This window comes from Macrotis lagotis, chromosome 2, assembly GCF_037893015.1.
Source record: "Macrotis lagotis isolate mMagLag1 chromosome 2, bilby.v1.9.chrom.fasta, whole genome shotgun sequence".
Classification (NCBI taxonomy): Eukaryota; Metazoa; Chordata; class Mammalia; order Peramelemorphia; family Peramelidae; genus Macrotis; species Macrotis lagotis.
Window position 1 is genome coordinate 177053967 of NC_133659.1, and position 18547 is coordinate 177072513.

An 18547-nucleotide genomic window follows, 5' to 3' on the forward strand; every position below is an offset into this window, starting at 1 on the left:
GTAGACTCATACTGAGCTTGCAAGGGACTTGTTTTCATGGCATATGAACTAGTTCCTGGTTGTGTCTCCCTCATCCTAATTTGTAGAATTGATTTTTTGAACACAAGCATAAGGATTTACAATTTTTCACTTTTAAATGTCTTCCAACTAGCTTCTATTGTTCTACCGTGATCAGGTTAGATCTTTAGGGATCTAGTTTTTTGTCATCCAAGTATAGACAGGTGGTCCAGAACACAGAATGGTGGGGCTAGAGTTAGGAAGAGCTGGGTTCAAAGCTTGCTCAGATATTTACTAGCTGTATGATCCTGGGCAAGGTTTCTCAGATAACTCAATTATAAAAGTAGATACAAATAGTACCTTGCCTAGTGATTGTAAGGATCAAATGGGATGGCATCAAGAAAGCACTTTAAACATAAAAGTACTATATACATGTTTTTTGTGATCCCTCTTAGTTTTTTGTGTTGTCCAGAAATTTGCTCATTCTGCTAAGTGACATAATAGATAGAGAACTGGTCCTGGAGTTAGGAAAAATTGAATTAAAATTATTCTTGAACACTTATTATGTGACCCTGTGCAAATTACTTACCCTCTATGTGTCTTAGTTTCCTCATCTGTAAAATGAGAATAATAACAGTATCTACTTCCCAGAGATGGTGTGATGATAAAATGGGATGTTTATAAAGTGCAAACATTAAAAAACACTACATAAATACCAACTATCCAAACAACATCGTCACATTATCAGCTATTCAAGTCGCTGGAAAAATTTTTGACCAGAATTAGAGAAAAGAAAAGGCTAGGAGTACCCTCCAAGTTGATTTTTGTTCTCTTATAAGAGCACTCTTTATGCTCAATCACTGGGGCAAAAGGTTTGCACAGTGGATAGAATGTCAGGTCTAGAGTGAGGAAGGTTCAAATCTGACCTCAAATGTGACCCTGGGCAAATCACTTAACCTTTTTTGCCTCAGCTTTTTCATCTGTAAAATGAACTAGGGAAGGAAAAAATTGCAAACTATTTCAGTATCTTTGCCAAGAAAACCTCAAATGCAGTCCTGAAGAATCACATTATTCAACAAGTTCAATCATTAAGCCAGACATTGTCAAATTTCAGCATCCCATATTCCCTGGATCTACCAGATCTATTTGTAATGAATGATGACTCAGAGTGACAGCAAATTTACTGGTCCATAATCTGAATTATCTGTCTTTCTTCCCCTTTGTGAAAATCAAGAATTTGCCTATCTCCAGTTCCTTGGTACTTTAAACTCTTTGTTTGGTTTACACAATAGCTGAACTATCCTTCTCTCTATTCATATGGTCACCATCCCAGTTCAGGCACACATCACCCTTTGCCAGATCTATTGAAATCACTGGACTCTTGTAACAAATTCTAATTAGTCTCCCAGTATCCATTCTTTTCCTATCTTATTCTCTACAACAAATACAATGATCAAAAATAAAATAAAATAAAAAATGTTTTATGATTTTTTTTTCAGAATCTCTACCAGTTTGGAAAGCTGGAGGTAAATCATTTATTGCCTAGAAGGAACTGCTTACATTGCCTGTATTCATCCCCTCACAAATATAAAATATTTTATGCTTTACCAGAATCTCCATCTGAGATTGGAAAGCTAGAGGTAAAAGTCACTTATTGCCTAGAAGGAGCAGCTTATATTTCCTATCATCCCCTTCTCCTATACCATTATGTCATTATAGACTAGAAATAAAGCATGGAAAAACATGGAATTGAAGTTTCTGGTATATGAAATTAACCTACACAGGTATATCTGTAATAATCTCCATTTCCCCCCTAATTCTTCTTTTTCTATCAAGAACTTAACAAACACCAAGAAACATAAATCTTTCGGACATGGGAATTATACTTGCAGTCCTGGATCCTCACCTCTGCTGAAACAATGAGAGAATTTCAGGCTCTCAGTTGGTTTTTCTGGTCTGGGAACCAGAGAAAGGCAGACACACATAGGCCAGAACTCCTGCTGTGAGATAGGAACATTTGAAAGGAAGTGACCCCCTCCTGGAACTCCCTAGTTTCAAGGCAGTAATAAATGTTGGCTGGTTGTGCTGTGTGAATAACTGTCCTTTGGGGGTGGGGGGATTTTAGCAACATAGAATTTGTCATTAAACCACAGAACCAACCCAGATATATGGTTGATTGGACCCATTTCTACTTGCCCCAATTCCCTTGAAGAAAAACAAAAGCTGTGGTATAACTCCCAGATACTTTTGGGAATGTTACCTCTACCATTTACTGGTTTGAAGATTCTCCAGGCAAAATAAATGGGAGTCTGAAGTACCCATTATCTATAGAATAAAGGATCTACAATGAGACCTGTACTTTATGAGTCCACAGAGAATAAACGCATTGGAAAAATAGAATGGTATAGTGGAGAGAACACTTGTTACAAGAGTCCAATTATTTCAACAGATCTGGCAAAGGGTGATGTGTACCTGAACTGGGATGGTGACCATATGAATATGATTAAGAATTGAAAGACCTCTATTCAAATTTCAATTCTGCCACTCGTGACTTGTGGCAACTTTAATACGTCACTTAAATTTTCTCTGGGTCTCAGTTTCTTCTTTTGCCAAAGATAGAATCAATAAAGGTCTATAAAAGGGCCGCTAGGTGGCGTGGTGGATAAAGCACCAGCCTTGGAGTCAGGAGTACCTGGGTTCAAAACTGGTCTCAGACACTTAATAATGACCTAGCTGTGTGGCCTTGGGCAAGCCACTTAACCCCATTTGCCTTGCAAAAAACCTAAAAAAAAAAAATAAAGGTCTATAAGGTTCTGTCCAGTAATAGATCCTATAGTCTTTTGAGTTGAATGTACCCACCTGAATTGGTTTGACTTCCTAGATTAGTGTGGTTTGTGCATTTTCCTCAAATATAGATATCTGGAATTTCAACAAGGCAGATTAAAAAGGAGTGATGCAGGGGTAGCTAGGTGGTGCAGTAGATAGAGCATCGACCCTGGAGTCAGGAGTACCTGAGCTCAAATGCTACCTCAGATACTTAATAATTACCTAGCTGTATGGCCTTGGGCAAACCACTTAAGCCCATTTGCCTTACAAAAAAAAAAAAAAACACAAACAAAAAAAAACAAAAAGAGGAGTGATACAGTAAGGAGACTTAGGTTCAAATCCCATCCCAGGATTGCATGGCCTTGACTAAACACTGAATTTTTCTGGACCTAATGGTCTAATCTATAAAATGAAAAGGGGCAACTAGGCAACTAGGTGACTTGCCTGGGGTCATACAGTAAATGCCTGAGGCTGGATTTGAAATCATAAAAGTAACATTTCCTGACTCTAATATCAGCATTCTATCCACTGAACCACTCAATTGTCCATCACCTGAGATATTATTTTACCTGACAGTAGAGTTAAACTCAGGTCTTCCTGACTGCAGGTCCAGTATTTTAACATTGTCAGCTAGCCGCCTCTGAAGGATTAAATTCAATGATTTCTGAGATTCATTCTAAAGTCTATGATCTTTGACCCTTCCATAAAAATCATGTCTTAATACTGAAGTATAGGTCCTATAGTACCTGTCCTATTTTTATGTCTCTAGACTCTCCTATCTGCTTGGGACACCAGCACCTTCCCATATGAAGTTATGATTCACCTAAGGCTCTTTGAAAGATAAAATTTCCCTTAGTCAAAATATATGAATATATGATTAAAATCCATGTTTCAGATAACATTATAAGGATTTCTGGCCTTTGTTGTTAAAGTATTTTTCTGTAAATATGGCATTCAGCTTATAACTTTAGTGTATTTATTCTATATATACTTATAAGTGTCCATGTTATCGTTCACATTAGAATGTAAGCTCCTTGAGGGGAAGACACTGGTATTTTTTTGTGTCTTTGCTTCCCCAGATCTCAGCCCTAGGTTTTAGACATCTTTGACATCAACAAGCATGTTGATGGATTGATTGTCATTCTTATGGAGATGTATTTTATAGGAAGATGTATAGGAAGATGCCGTCAAACAAAGCCATGAAAATAATATTCACTATGGTTATGATAATGATACCAGTAGAACTATTATCACAATAGAAATATGATTACTTTTTAATAAACCATCTCAGTTGTGAAGAACTGGGGATGACTCACATCCTCTTCACAGAGACTTAGCAGGTTAGGACTATGGAATATAGAATATATCTGTCAGGTAAGGTCTCTCAGGTCATTCATGATTGTTTTTACAAAAGAGGATTCGATGGTGAAGGGGTGTGTGTGGACATAGAAGTTAAGTGAGAATAATGATGTGAAAATAATCGACAACAATAAAATTAAGGAAATAATTAAAAACACAAAATGAAATAAAGCCAAATAAAACAAAGAGATAATTTACATGACATTCCTGTGTGGTGATTCTCTGTACAAAAGCCGCCAGTTCTAGTGCTTCAGAACTCAACATGGCCCTGTGGTCCATGAAATCTTTCACTGATCTAGATGGCACCTTTCATTGAGATTTCATTTTTTCCAAATGCCAAAAAGGACAGTCAAAAGGCTGTCAATAAATCAATCTATCAATGTTTATTAAGCACCCATCATTTGCCAAACACTGAACTAAGTGCTGAGTATGTTTTTGATTCTGTTAGTAAGAAACATGCTCATGAGTGGAATTAAATTCTGGAAATTTTAATGTGAATAATGTGCCTTAAAGTGAAAATCAGCTTCACCCAAAGTACAGAGATGTCAGGTTTTCAAATCATTGATTCAAAGTCGGTCTTTGGAATGAAATTAACTTAATTCCCTTTCTGGATCCTGCAGCCTCACCTAATGGCCAAGTATTGAATGAGGAAAGGGAGCCAAGTTGATAAAAGCAAGAACCATAAATAACACCCAGAAAAGGGCAAGTGCTTTTGTTTGTTTGTTTTTATTCAAGCCTTCAAAGAATCAATTCCCTTTCACACAGAAGATGGAAGCAGAGGTATTGTGGCAGTCTACATTATGTAATTCTGAACACAGACAACCTTGGAGTTCTATATGCCATAACGAGGGTTCTGTACCATTATTTGTTGAGCAGATATTGGCCCTGAGAAAATCACCAAGGTTGCTGCTATCTTTCCTCTTCATTCTCCAATAACTGGGTACGGTTCTGATGGGAACCAATTTTGAGGCACAGGTTAGTCAAATCAGAGTTCATAAGGTTTTTTGGTGAGAGGAAAAACAGAAAACTCTGGTAGGTTCCCTGAGATAAAAAAGCCTAATCACCTGGGCCATAGATCTAAGGGTAAGCTAAGTGGTCATCCCCCAGACTCCATAAGTAACCTCAGAGCTTGCTACCTGTAAGGACACTTCAGCAGAATGTAGTATAGGGGACAGATTTTGGGGATCCCAAGTTAGGGAATGTCAACTCTGGGACACTAGCACTAACAAGAATGCATTCTGGAAGACTAGGCAGTTTCCATAAATAAATGCAGGAGAAGTAGAAGGGTGGGGACAAGGAGAGAGAAATCCATAAAATATGGAGAGTTAGGCATATTACTTTGACACCATGAAAAGATCTCACACTTCCCCAAGAGAGAATGAAAATGCATGAGACAGAGTGGATTGACAACCTTAAACCAATTTACAGAGTAATACGTTTCTTGGTCCAGGCTGGTCAATCTCCAGGGCAAGGAAAGCCAATTTTGAAAGCAATGAATGAATCCCGCCCCGCCCCCCCCAATGTGATCAGCAAGAAGCTACCTCCTGAGACTGGTTGGTGTGGATACTGGGTCTTTTTTTTTCCTTTTCTGATTTGTTTTCTTTCTTTCTAAAGGGCACAATAGACCCATTGTGTTTCCTAGTAAGGGCTTTCCTTTTGAAATATAAACAGGCAGAGTTTTCCAGATCTGACCTAGATTCAACTGTGGGAGGGGGAATTGTTGCTAGGGTGGGGAGAGTGGGAAAGGAAGTTAGTATTGTAAGTCAGGCTTTAAGACTAGCATGAATAAGGAAGACATGGTAGTTCTCTGGAATAGAAGGAAAATAAGGCAAGGTTGACTTGGTGTCACTAGGACCTAAGCATGCAGTGGTCATTGTTCATGGAAAAGAAACTAAAGCTGCCTCCTATTTTTTTTTTTTGATTTTTTGGTTTTTTTGCAAGGTAGGTGGGGTTAAGAGGCTTGCCCAAGGCCACATAGCTAAGTTTGAATTCAGGTACTCCTGACTCCAGGGCTGGTGCTCTATCCACTGCACCACCTAGCTGCCCCTCCTATTTTCTTCTGGGATAGTTTCGACAGGCCTCCTGGATATCTTTCAAGAAGTTTGGAACACCATTCTGTGAAAGAAAATTAAACTCATCAGTTTTCCATTCTCATGCACAAGTTTATACAATTATTCTGATTTTTACAAGAGAGACCCAAAGTCTATGTAAGGCAAAAGTTCCCAGAGGGCCACCCCCCCCCCCCAGGGAGATTTCAATATATCATGACTACAGATTATAGCAAAAGCATAATGGAAAGAACATATGCTTGGAGTCAGAATATCTAGGTTCGAATCATTTCCTATTATGAGATGTCAGTGTAAACAAAAACTCTCACAGCTTTCATCTCCTCATTTTTAAAATGGTAAAGATGGGCTGGAAAACTTAGAAGGTGTCTTCCAGATCTAGGTTTATGACAACATGCACCTAAACTCTGGCAGACTGGTCTATAGTCAAGTATTATGAGAACTGCCCAACCTGCTTTGTTGGCATCAATATACTGGCTAAAGGAGTCGTTCAATTGCTTCTAATAGTAAATTTGAAAAGTATGAAATTTCCACCAAAATATCATAATTTTTGAATTAAATTGTATTATTTTCACTATTTGTTTTCCTGAAGTTGAATCACATTTCCCTACCTAGTTTAATTTTATTAGAGTAAGGTATTTTTTGTTTTGCTTGGGGGAGATTAGATATATAACTATAATCTTCTTACTAGAATTTTATTAAACATTGCTACCAAAAAAATCATCATTGATATTGCTCTATAAGCAGTGATTCTCAAAGTATATTCTAGGGACCCTGTTGGGACCCCCTCAAGAACCTTTCAGGATGACTGAAGTTAAAACCATTTTCATAATAATATGAAGAAGATTTAATTTTAAATATAGTAGCCATCAATGAATATAACCCACATAAAAAAGCTTTTAGGGTCCTCAATAATTTTTTGAAATGTAAATGAATCCTGAGTCCAAAAAGATTAAGAACCAGTGGTCTATAGTACTCTCTTTGCTTTAATATCTTCCAGGTTTAGCTAATAGGATCACAATTGTTTCATCAGAAGAAGGTGGGGTTATCACCAACTGGTGATTATTAGTACTTTTTCAGTTCCTGAGAATAAATATATGATAGAATTTACTTCTTAAAATATCTATACACTAGTTCTATTATGCCTCACTCTCCCCCACACCTTCTAGGTAGTTTATTTATGATTTAGTCAATTTCACTTTCTGAACTTGAGGGAGTTTAAGATCTCAGTTTCTGACTTTGTAAAATCTGAATTTTTTTCCATAAATTTGGTTTTATCAGCATACAATTATATAGAATTGATTCATTTATGATCTTTACTTTTTTTTGTTGTGATTTTTACCTGGCTAATTTTTTATTACTTAGATTTTCTTTTCTTTTTTGAATTAGGTTAGCTAAAGGTTTGTTGATTTTATTAGTATAAGTGTATATGCATACACATATGCACACACATTCACATATATGTGTATGTTAATTTTTAAATCAAAGTTATTTTAATCTGTCAAAATATTTTTTATATTTTGCTGTTACATTGCCTGACTTTCTCTTTATCCATTCTTGAGATTCATCCCACATAACAAATATTTTTAAATTAAAAAAAGAAGAGAAAGAAATCAGCAAAATAAATCAATGTATCAAAAAATTCTGAAAAACAAATGCTACCATAATATTTCAATGCATATGGAGATTTGCTTTTTTTTAATCTTTTACCTCCTTAAGTATATGCTTAGTAAAGGAATATCTAGGTCAAAATATGTATTTTAAATCACTTTTTTGCATAATGCAAAAGTGTTTCCAAAATGGCTCTACCTATTAACAATTTCATCAACAATACATTAGTATATTTATCTTCCCACAATCCATCCAACATTGTTATACTCATTTCATGTCATTTTTGACAGTTACTGAGTATGAGGTGTTGTTTTTTTAAATTTTAATTTCTTTTATTATTAATGATTTGGATCATTCTTTCTTATGCTATTTGATAACTTGCAATTCTTCTTTTGAGAGCTGCTTATATTCCTTGAAAGATTCTTTTGATACACACATACGTGTTTGTGTATGTGTGCAGCTTTATAGTTTCAAAATGAATATATGACTTTAATATTAAAGATCATAGCATAAAAATAAATAGTAGTGAAGCAGATCACATAACTTTCATGGTTATAAGTAGAAGCTGTATGCTTTTCTTTTCTTTTTGAGGATTTTGCAAGGCAAATGGGTTTAAGTGGCTTGCCCAAGGCCACACAGGTAGGTAATTATTATTAAGTGTCTGAGGTTGGATTTGAACTCAGGTTCTCCTGACTCCAGGGCCGGTGCTCTATCCACTGAGCCACCTAGCTGCCCCAGAAGCTGTATTCTTAACTAAATAAGAGAGGCAGATTCATTGCTGAATCTTGATCTCTGTGTTTTGTTAGTGCTCCCTAGGCTAATTAAATTTTTTTTTTTTTGCCAAGTATGTGGTTGCTCTTTCTCCCTTTTTACATTAATTTCCAGTATTATGTGCCATAATACATTTTGTAAGTGGTATTGAGAAAAACATATATTCTTCTGCTTTCCCATTTAGAAGATGCCATTAGTCATTTAGGTTTTTCCAGAAAATATGATGAATCCTAAATTTTCCCTTTTGCTTATTTTTTTTGTTTGGATTTGTCTAAGAGAGGGAAGAGAGAGAGGGGAGGGGAGGGGAGGGGAGGGAGAGGGAGAGGGAGAGGGAGAGGAGACAGAGGGAGAGAGAGAGATAAAGAGAGAGATGAAGAGAGAGAGAGGAAGGGAAAGACAGAATAAGAGAGAAAAGAAAACAGAAGGAAAGTGAGAGAGAGAAAGAGAAGAGAGAGGAGAGAAGCAAAGAGAGAGAAAGAGAAAGGGACAAGAAAAGGGAGAGACAACATGAGAGAAAGAAAGAGAGAGAGAGTCATCCTCTATTATTGTGTTGCTGTTTATATCTTTTGTAATTCAAAGTATTGTTACATTCCATGCTCCAGCCCTGAATACACCTCTTATTATTCCCTATATGAATTTACCCCTGATTCTGGTCTCACAAAAGCAGTAGCAGCAGCAGCAACAGGGACTGTCTTTTCCTTATTTGTAATCTTAGTCCTTATCATAGTGTCAGGCACACAGAAAGCATTTATTAAGTGGTTTTTTTTTATTGAATGGTATGTGACCTACTCTGGTGTAAACACAAACACATGCACACATACACACATACATATATATGTATATGTACATATACACTTCAGTATCATATATACACTCCAGTGGTCACCAACTTGTACTCTGATTCTAGTTACTCAAAAGGATAACTTCCCCAGAAAGGTCTCCCTGAGTTGAAGATGACCAGTTTTCTGAGATTTCAAAGACTGCTGTTGATTGTTGAACATGTTCTCTTCAGCAATTTGGAAACTTACCTTTGCTGCCCAGTTAATAAGCCAGGATGGAATCATGCCTTCAGGGTTATCATGGTAGAACATGGAAACTGGGGTGGGTGGGGGAGTAAAAAGAACAATTCAGAAAGGCAAGAAAAATAGAGGAAAGTATGGAAACAAAAATCTGTGAAATGACTCTCCAAAATGGATACTGATATTACAAAAGAAGGAAACATCCAGGGACAGAGATTACTCTCCAATAGTTTCTCCAAATTTAGTCCTTATATATGATCTCAGAGTCTGTAAGACCAAGTCTCACCTCTGACATACATTGGCATGTGGAGCTAGATAAATCATTTCATCTCTCCATTCTATTAGGCAACTCTGAGATTTTAAGTTGAAAAATTTAATAATAAAGAAATGTAGATCAATATTGGTAGAGGGGAAATTCTTCATGGAAAGGTCCCTTCACCAATAAAACCATAGTTTCAACCACCTCCTCCCCCCAAAAAACCCCAAAACAAACCTAAACCAAACACTTTTTAGTTAAATCTGGTTTAGACTTTTGATTTCATCAGTGAAATTTCTTAATCTGACCAACCAAAGTGATTTTTTTAATCTGACCAACAAGGCAACATTGTGTGATATCACCAATATGATAGAATTAACTTTTCTCAGCAATGCAGCCATCAAAGACAGTCCTAAAAGACCTGCAATGGAATATGTCAGCTATATCGAGAGAAAGAACTATTAAATCTGAATGCAAATGAAAGCATCTTATTTTCACCTTTTTAAAATTTGGTTGGACTCTTTTTTATTTGCTTTTTCCTTCTTGTGATTTTTTTTCCCTTTCACAGCATGACCAATATGGAAATATATGTAATACAATTGTAATGTACAAACTAAACCAGATTACTTGCTATCCTAGAATGGAGGAAGGAATGGGAGGGAGGAAGAAAGATTTACAAAAATGATTGTTGAAAATTATCTTTATATATAATTGGAAAATATTTAATTAAAAAAAAAGACATTTAAAACCCAGTCCTAGAGAGGTGCCTTGGCCACTAAGAGTGTAACGAATTTGTCTGGGCCAGTATGCATCAGATATAGAACTTAAACCCAATTCTCCCTTATATCAAGGCTAGCCCTCAAATCATGCATTTAAACATATATGCATATACACATACATAAAAATATAAATAGATGCCTACATAGATAAATATATAGATACATAGAAATAGAGAGAGATGTTTTTCAGACATTTCAATCATATTCAACTGTTTGTGACCCCATTTGGTGTTTTCTTGGCAAAGATACCAGAGTATCTAGCTCACTTTACAGATGAGGAAACTTAGACAAGGTTGAATGCCTTGCCCAGGTCACACACCTAGTGTCTGAGGTCAGATTTCAACACAGAAAGAAAATCTTCCTGACTCCAAGCTGTGCACTCTCACCATACCTGCCTGAGAAATAGATACAGAAAACTAGGTTTCAATAGAATTGATTTATTTTATAATCCTTTGGATTTTATTTTAAGCACTTAGAAACATCATATTGAGAAGGGATCTCGAAGCATTATTAGACAACAAAAAGGATGCATGATTCAATAAAAGGTTAAGAATCCTTATATTATACCATGCTGTAATCAGTGTTAAAATCAATCAGCATTTTGGACAAATTCAGCATAATCCTAATTCATATCCCCATATCTTCACTTTGAAAATTTAGCAATGAGGCCAGCAGAACTAGAAACAGTCCTAGCCTGCATTTTTAGGGTAGACCAAGCTGGAGCTAAACATCTGGTAGTGATGTGATATAGCAGGGGGGGAAAAAAAAGAAAAAGTAGATCTTGAGTCAGGGACCTGGGTCTGAATCCTAACAATACTATTTCCTGCTTATGTAAACGTGGGCAAATCACTTTACCTTTGTAGATCTTAGCTTCGTACACAGTATAAAGAAGGAGTTGGGATAGATCAGGTCTACCTGACTCAGACTTGGTGCTTTAAGCACTGGACCACCTAACTGACCCAAAATTCATCTTACTGAGTTCTAATGTGGTCTCAGATATTTACCAGTTGTGTCATCCTGGACAAATCATTTCACCCTATTTGCCTCAATTTCCTCATCTGTACAAAGGACATTAGAAGGGAATGCCAAACTAATCCTGTTTCTTTGCCAAGAAAACTCCAAATGGGAATCACAAAAGTCAGACATGTGAAAACAACTGAACAACAACAAAATTTTAAAGTAAAGCTTAGTTGCCAACTTTTAAAATTTAAGTTTGTTGAGTTTAAGGAATAAAAGTAATGTCCTTAATGGTTGACTATTCCATACATGTCTATGCTAAAAGAATAAAATAAAATAAAAATAAATTAAAACTTCTAATGAGTTGTATGATGCACATTTATAATGCTAGAAGATAGAAGAAGATGATAGACTAGACTACAGATTAAGACATACATTTTCAGATATAGTAATTGTGTTTATTTATTTGCTTTTTGCATCACTATACAATGGGAGGAAGAGACATGAGAGAGGGATGAAGGAAATTAATAAAATATATAAAATACACCATTTAAACAAAGACATTCCAAAGAGGTTATAAACATTAGTTTGTGGTTTTTTTAGGTTTTTTGCAAGGCAAATGGGGTTAAGTGGCTTGCCCAAGGCCACACAGCTAGATAATTATTAAGTGTCTGAGACTGGATTTGAACCCAGGTACTCCTGACTCCAGGGCCGGTGCTTTATCCTCTGCACCACCTAGCCACCCTTAAACACTAGTTTTTTACATTATATTTAATATGAACTTAAAACTAATAGGTACCAGAAGGTCACAGTTTTATCATAATCTAAATATCCATGCTTGTGACTAAGTTTATTTAAAAAAGAAAGAAAAAAAATTCAAAAGCAACAGAAATGGTCGGATCTAGTGTAAGAATCATAAAATGGTAATCTTCTGAAGCCAGAAGATAGTATGTTATAGAAGCTAAAGTGCCATTTCTAAAGATCAATTAGATCTAGGTTCAAATACTATTTGAAATGAGATAAACATATGCTCAGTGCTTTGTAAACCAGAGGGTGTTATATAAATTCTAGCTATGATCTTTGATGCTTAATAGCACCTCAAGCAACTCTAATACATATGTACTAAATTAGGAATGGGTAGAAATTCTTGGTATGAGAAGTTTCCACACCAAGGAAAAATCAGAGCTCATTGATATATTCAACTATTTATAAGAAGAGAATTTAACATTCCCAAGGGTTCAGAAACATTCTTGAATTTCTTAGGGATTGGTTCTTTTTCAAATATTATTTGCATTTGAAAGATGGCATGAAATGATTTATGGAAGACTAACTTCAGAGTCAGAAAGAGTTAGATCTGAGTCCTGATACATTATTAATAAGCATTTGAGAAATTAATAATGTGTGAAGTGGATACATGGATGAAACCTCTCAGTACCCACATCACTCTCTAAGACTCTATATTATAAATGACTGGGTCACTAAAGAGAATTCACTACACCAATGAAATCATAGTTTGAGATCAAACAAAAATGGTGTTTGGAAAGTACTGGAGTATTGAAAGAGTTTTGTTTTTCTTTTGTTTTCATTGGTGGTGCAGAGAGGAGGGAGAGAAGGCAAACTTTTGTTATATGAAAAAAAATAGTTTTAATAGAAAATCCACTAAGTTTTGCTCTACTTTAAGTTCATCACAAGAGTATAAGTAGAAAACAAATACCTTATTCTAACATTGACCAAGGCAGTTGCTGCTAATGAAAGACTTGCCTTTTTACCTTTGCACCCGTTTTTGCCATCACTTTCAATCACAAGACTTTGCCTATAATTGCTGACCCGGATGACACTGTCCTTCACTGGAATTTTAGACTTGGAGCAGCTCTTAGCTAATATCACATGGACTGTCTGCCCATTTAAATCCAGATCTCTACGGTCCCGAACAAACACATACTGTGTCTCAGGTTAAGGTAAAGCGTCCTCTCCAGTTTTGTAAATGCAAGAGAATGGAAAGTCAGTAGAGAAGAATCAGGTCATCTAAAATTCTATATATTATATCCAAATGGGCAGGAGATTATGTCACTAGAAAATCAGTCTTTATATCCTTCATTTTGTGCTTGTAAAGAAGGGACCTTAGAGACCAACCTAGTCCAACCACCTCATTTTTTTCATGTGACTTAGCAGAGACCTAGAGGGGCAAATATTTTGCCCAAGGACACATTGTTGATAAGTATGGAACTGAGATCTGAATCAAGATCTTTGGACTCCAAAGCTAGTACATTTTGATGTTCCTGGACATATTTTTACTTTTATAGCTTGTCTCCCCAAATAAAGTGTTAAGCTGTTTCAGTGCAAGGATGGTGTCTCAATTCTTTTTTCTTTATTTTTTTAAGTCCTTGTCTAGTTCTCTGCATTTAGCAGGTTTATTGTTAACTTATTTTTGAGTCAAGTCTAACTTTCTGTGACTCACCTTGGGGCTTTCTTGGCAAAGTGGTTTGCCATTTTCTTTTCCAAATTATAGGAAGGAAATGAAGGCAGACAGGTTTAAGTGGCTTGCTAATAATCCCACAGCTTTTAAGTGTCTGAAGTCAGATTTGAACCCATGAAGTTGAATCTTCCTATTTCCACCATACTACCTAGCCACCCAACATATAGCAGGTGCTCAATAATTATTACAGATATTATTTTTGATTATGGGTAGGATCTGGCATTAGGAAGAATTCCTTTCTCAGTATCATCAGATATTCTTCACTCTTACCTCACATATCCAATGTTGTAAATTTTTTATTTCTACAATATTTCTTACATAGATTTCCCCTCTTACATAAAGCCATACAGCTATCACCCTAATTCAGAGTTCTCTCTCACCTATTCTATCATGTAAGCCTTCTAATTCATTCTCCTCACCACTATATTCAATCCATTTCTCAGTTACCGAAGTGATTTTCTTAGAGCATAGTTTTGACTATGTCAACTCCACACCCACCACTCTCACACTCAATAAACTCCTGTGGTTTCCAGTTATCTCTATAATGAAAACAAAATCTTCTCTTGGCATTTAAAATCTTTCTCAAACTGGCTCCTTTCTACCTTTCTTAAACTTGATAGTGTATATGAGTCTTAACCTTTCTGAGATGACTCTAAGACTTACCTATGAAATTTGGAACAATCCGGCTCTAGAAGCATAGTTACTGTTCCTCATACATGATCCTTCAACTCCCATCTCCATGCATTAACTCTAGATATTTCCCATGATTGAAATGTTTTCCCTCTTCCTCATCTTCCAATTTCCTTGCTAACATTTAAGATTCAACTCAAATTTCAATTGTCACAAGAAGTCTTTCCCAAAGATCTCCCCACCCCTACCCCATATCTTTTCACTGAGGTTACAATATATAGATATATAAAAGTATGTAATATATAGATGTGTGTATATACATATGAAATGGATATATATGTCTTGCAAGCTACCTCCTTAGAATATAAGCTCCTTGAAGGTAGGACCTGTGACTTTGTCTTTCCTTGTAAACTTGGGATTTGGGACATAATAAGCACTTAATAATTGTGTGGTGACACCCTCCTCTAGGTAACACAGTGAATAAAGCACTGAACCTGGAGTCAGGAACACCTGAGTTCAAATCTTCCCTCAGACACTTATTAGCTCTGTGCTCTAGGCATGTCACTTAACCTAACTCCCTTGATTGTCCCAGTAATAAAATGAGAATCATAATTGTTGTAGTCACATTTCAGTAGTGTTTGGCTCTTCATGACCCCATTTGGGGTTTTCTTGGGAAAGATATTGGAGTGCTTTACCATTTCCTTTCCCAGTTCATTTTACAGATGAGGAAACTAAAGTAAACAGGTTAAGTGTCTTACCCAGGATTATATAGCTAGTAAGTGGCTGAGGTCATATTTGAACTTAGAAAAATGATACTTCCTGATGCCAGATCTAGCATTCTATCCAATGGACTACCTACTGCTCTACTAATCATAATAGCATCTCCCTAAAAAAATTGTTGTGAGGATCAAATGAAAAAGTATTTATAAAACACTAAGCATGGTCTCTGGCACTTATTAAGGATATAACAACTGCTTATTCCCCTCCTCTGTATCTTTCCAAAGCCTCAATCATCAGTGACTGAGCCTTCTTCCCAAAGAAAGGTTAATGAATGGAGAAAGAATTGATTTCTCTCTTCATTCCTTTTTTTTATTAACAAAAATGAGAATGCCTTTTGTAGAATAGTTTGCTACTGATGAAACTGAATCTCAGATCACACTCTTGTCCATTCTTTCATTCATGAAACTTTTTACTGAAGAACTGTCCTATCCATAAGGTTTTAGGGTAGGCACCAAGAGGTAGCTGTAATGCTTGCTTCACAAAGTCAAAATGAATGGAGTGAGATAATCAGTGTAAAAATCTTTGTAAGTTCTCAAGTGCTAAATAATACCAGCAGGACAGGGAGTGTCTAGTTTTTGTCTTTTTATCCTAGTACCTGGAACAATGCCTTGTCCATTGTAGATTTCAACTGTTTGTTGAATGGAATGATGATGAGAATAATATCTGCCCTCAAGAAGTTTATAGTTTATGCTAGGGAGACAAGACACACATACACATACAATTAATAGTAAACAATTTTACCTAGTGGCAGGAGGAACACTAAATTTGATATCAGAACACAGGTTTGAATAGCTCTCTGACTCCTTTTTTTTTTGATATGTGTCATCAGAAGAATCACCTTACCTCTTGGTGCCTCAATTTCCACATTTTTAAAATGAAATTACTCACCTAATAAAGATGTTGTGAGGATCAAATAGCGATAGTATATGTAAAGAGCTATCTATATAAGCTGAAAAGTTTAAGTAAATATCAGCTCTCATTCAGTTGGCCTTTAAAGCAATCACAGTCCGGTTCCAATCTACCCTCCCAGTCTGTGTGTGTGTGTGTGTGTGTGTGTGTGTGTGTGTGTGTGTGTGTGTGTGTGTGTGTGTATGTGTATATATATCTATATCTATCTAAATCTCTATCTATCTATCTATCTATCTACCTACCTATATAAAATTCCCTTGCATTCCCAGCCACACTAACCTGCTTGCTGTTCCTGAATTTGTCTCCCACCTCTATGACTTTATACAGGTTATCCCCCGTATCTGGGATGTGCTCCCTCTTTTCTTCCCTTCCTTTTCATGGAGTCCTTTAAAGCTCAGTTGAAGCACAATCGTTTTAAATGAAACTTTTCCTTTTCCCTTTAACTGCTGATGTCTTCCCCAAACCATAAGGGAAAATATAATTATTTTGAATGGATTTATATACTGATATAGCTATATACATATATATGAAGTTTCTAGACAAATGACTTATAACAATTTCAGCAGAGGCATTCTTAATACATCAAATGCAATGACAAACATTTATTAACTATCTACTATGTGAAAGAAGGTAGGTGGCTCAATAGATAAAACACTAGGCCTGGAATCAAGAAAAATCTGAGTTCAAATGCAGCCTTAGACATTTACTAGCTTGTGACTCTAGGCAACTCATTTAGCCTCTCTTTGTCTTTGAGGCAGCTAGATAGTTTAGTAAAGTCAGAAACATCTGAATTCAAATCTGAACTCACTTACAAAGATATGTGATTCTATGCAAGTCATTTAACCTCTGTTTGCCTTAATCCACTGGAGAAGGAAGTGGTAAATTATTCTACTATATTTGCCAAGAAAACCCCATGGACAGTAGGGCATTGTCCATGGGTTTATGAATAACAGGACAATAACAACAAATGCAAAAGGAAGCATTCTAGTTGCAAGGGATCATTTTTTTATTGTTCCCATCTGTTTAAGAATTTATAATCTCAGGGAACTGCCTTGGTGTACAGAGAGATTTAAATGACTTGCCCAATACCAACAGCCAGGATGGGGGTACTTGAATTCAAATCAACTCTCTACACACTTATCTATCTTTTGGGGCTATAGAAAGACAAAAACAAAAGTTTCTCTCTCCTAGGGTTTTAATATCTGTCTTTCAAGAAAGATGGAAATAAATATCATCTTTACATGAGAAATACACAAATTCATAACTGCAGCTGATGATTCCAAAAGAATTCATAAGCAACTCACAAATCAGACTGTTTGGCAGTTCTCTTTAAAAGGATACATCTCTGTTGGACATAGGAAAGGGATATTTCACTTCCCAGTAGACAACCAACTTCCCATGGATCTCTTTTTCATAGAGTTCTGTGAGATAAGAAAGGAAGAAAACAAGTTAAAATACTCTTTGGCTTCATTTACCAATTAGCAGATATAGAAAATTCATGAGATTATAAGGCTTAAGAACACAGTGACATTAGAAATCTCCTACTGTATGGTAGTACTGGTAGAATTCCAGATTCAAATGCAAGTCTTCTGACTCCAATGATAGTATATATCACATAGTATAATAAATAACAAAAGAGAAAATCATTCAAATATTGGGTCCACTTCCTGGAGAAGGTAGTACTAAAATCTATTTAAGTTTTTATTTAAGTTCTAGAGATCTCAAAGATCTCTTCCAGTATTAATTAATGATCTATGGCTGTGGAACTCTAGAAAGTACCAAATCAATTACACCACAAGAAAAGTCGCTTAAATAGAGAACAGGTGGCAATGAAGATGGGATGCAGTGACAGATGCCTAAAATCAAAGTATGTATATATATATATATATATATATATATATATATATATATATATATATATCTATATATATAGGTATATATATATATATATCATTTAATTTCTCAGTGTACAATATAGTTTCTCAGATTATAAGTGGTAGATGAATTTCTGATGTGGCTTAAAGAAGATATTAAATAAATGCTTATTGTTTGGCTGGCAGAGGGAATGTCCACACTGGGATTTCTCCATAAAAGTAAAATTACAGGTATAG

At 35.8% G+C, this 18547-nt stretch overlaps 1 protein-coding gene across 3 annotated transcripts in view; it reads right to left on the reverse strand.

The window, feature by feature from the left end:
• Positions 1-4889: 4889 nt before the first annotated feature.
• Positions 4890-18547, reverse strand: part of PCTP (phosphatidylcholine transfer protein) — a 42199-nt gene continuing 28541 nt past the window's right edge. For 2 of the 3 annotated variants that reach the window (XM_074223668.1, XM_074223670.1), the window contains exons 3-6: positions 17778-17857; positions 13411-13582; positions 9659-9726; positions 4890-6297 (exon numbers count right to left, since the gene is read on the reverse strand). In XM_074223668.1, the coding sequence (XP_074079769.1) occupies positions 6232-6297; positions 9659-9726; positions 13411-13582; positions 17778-17857 (386 nt within the window). In that variant the 3' untranslated portion in view covers positions 4890-6231. Of the gene's footprint in view, positions 6298-9658; positions 9727-13402; positions 13583-17777; positions 17858-18547 lie in introns of all 3 variants that reach the window. The other variant, XM_074223669.1, reaches the window with a different exon arrangement.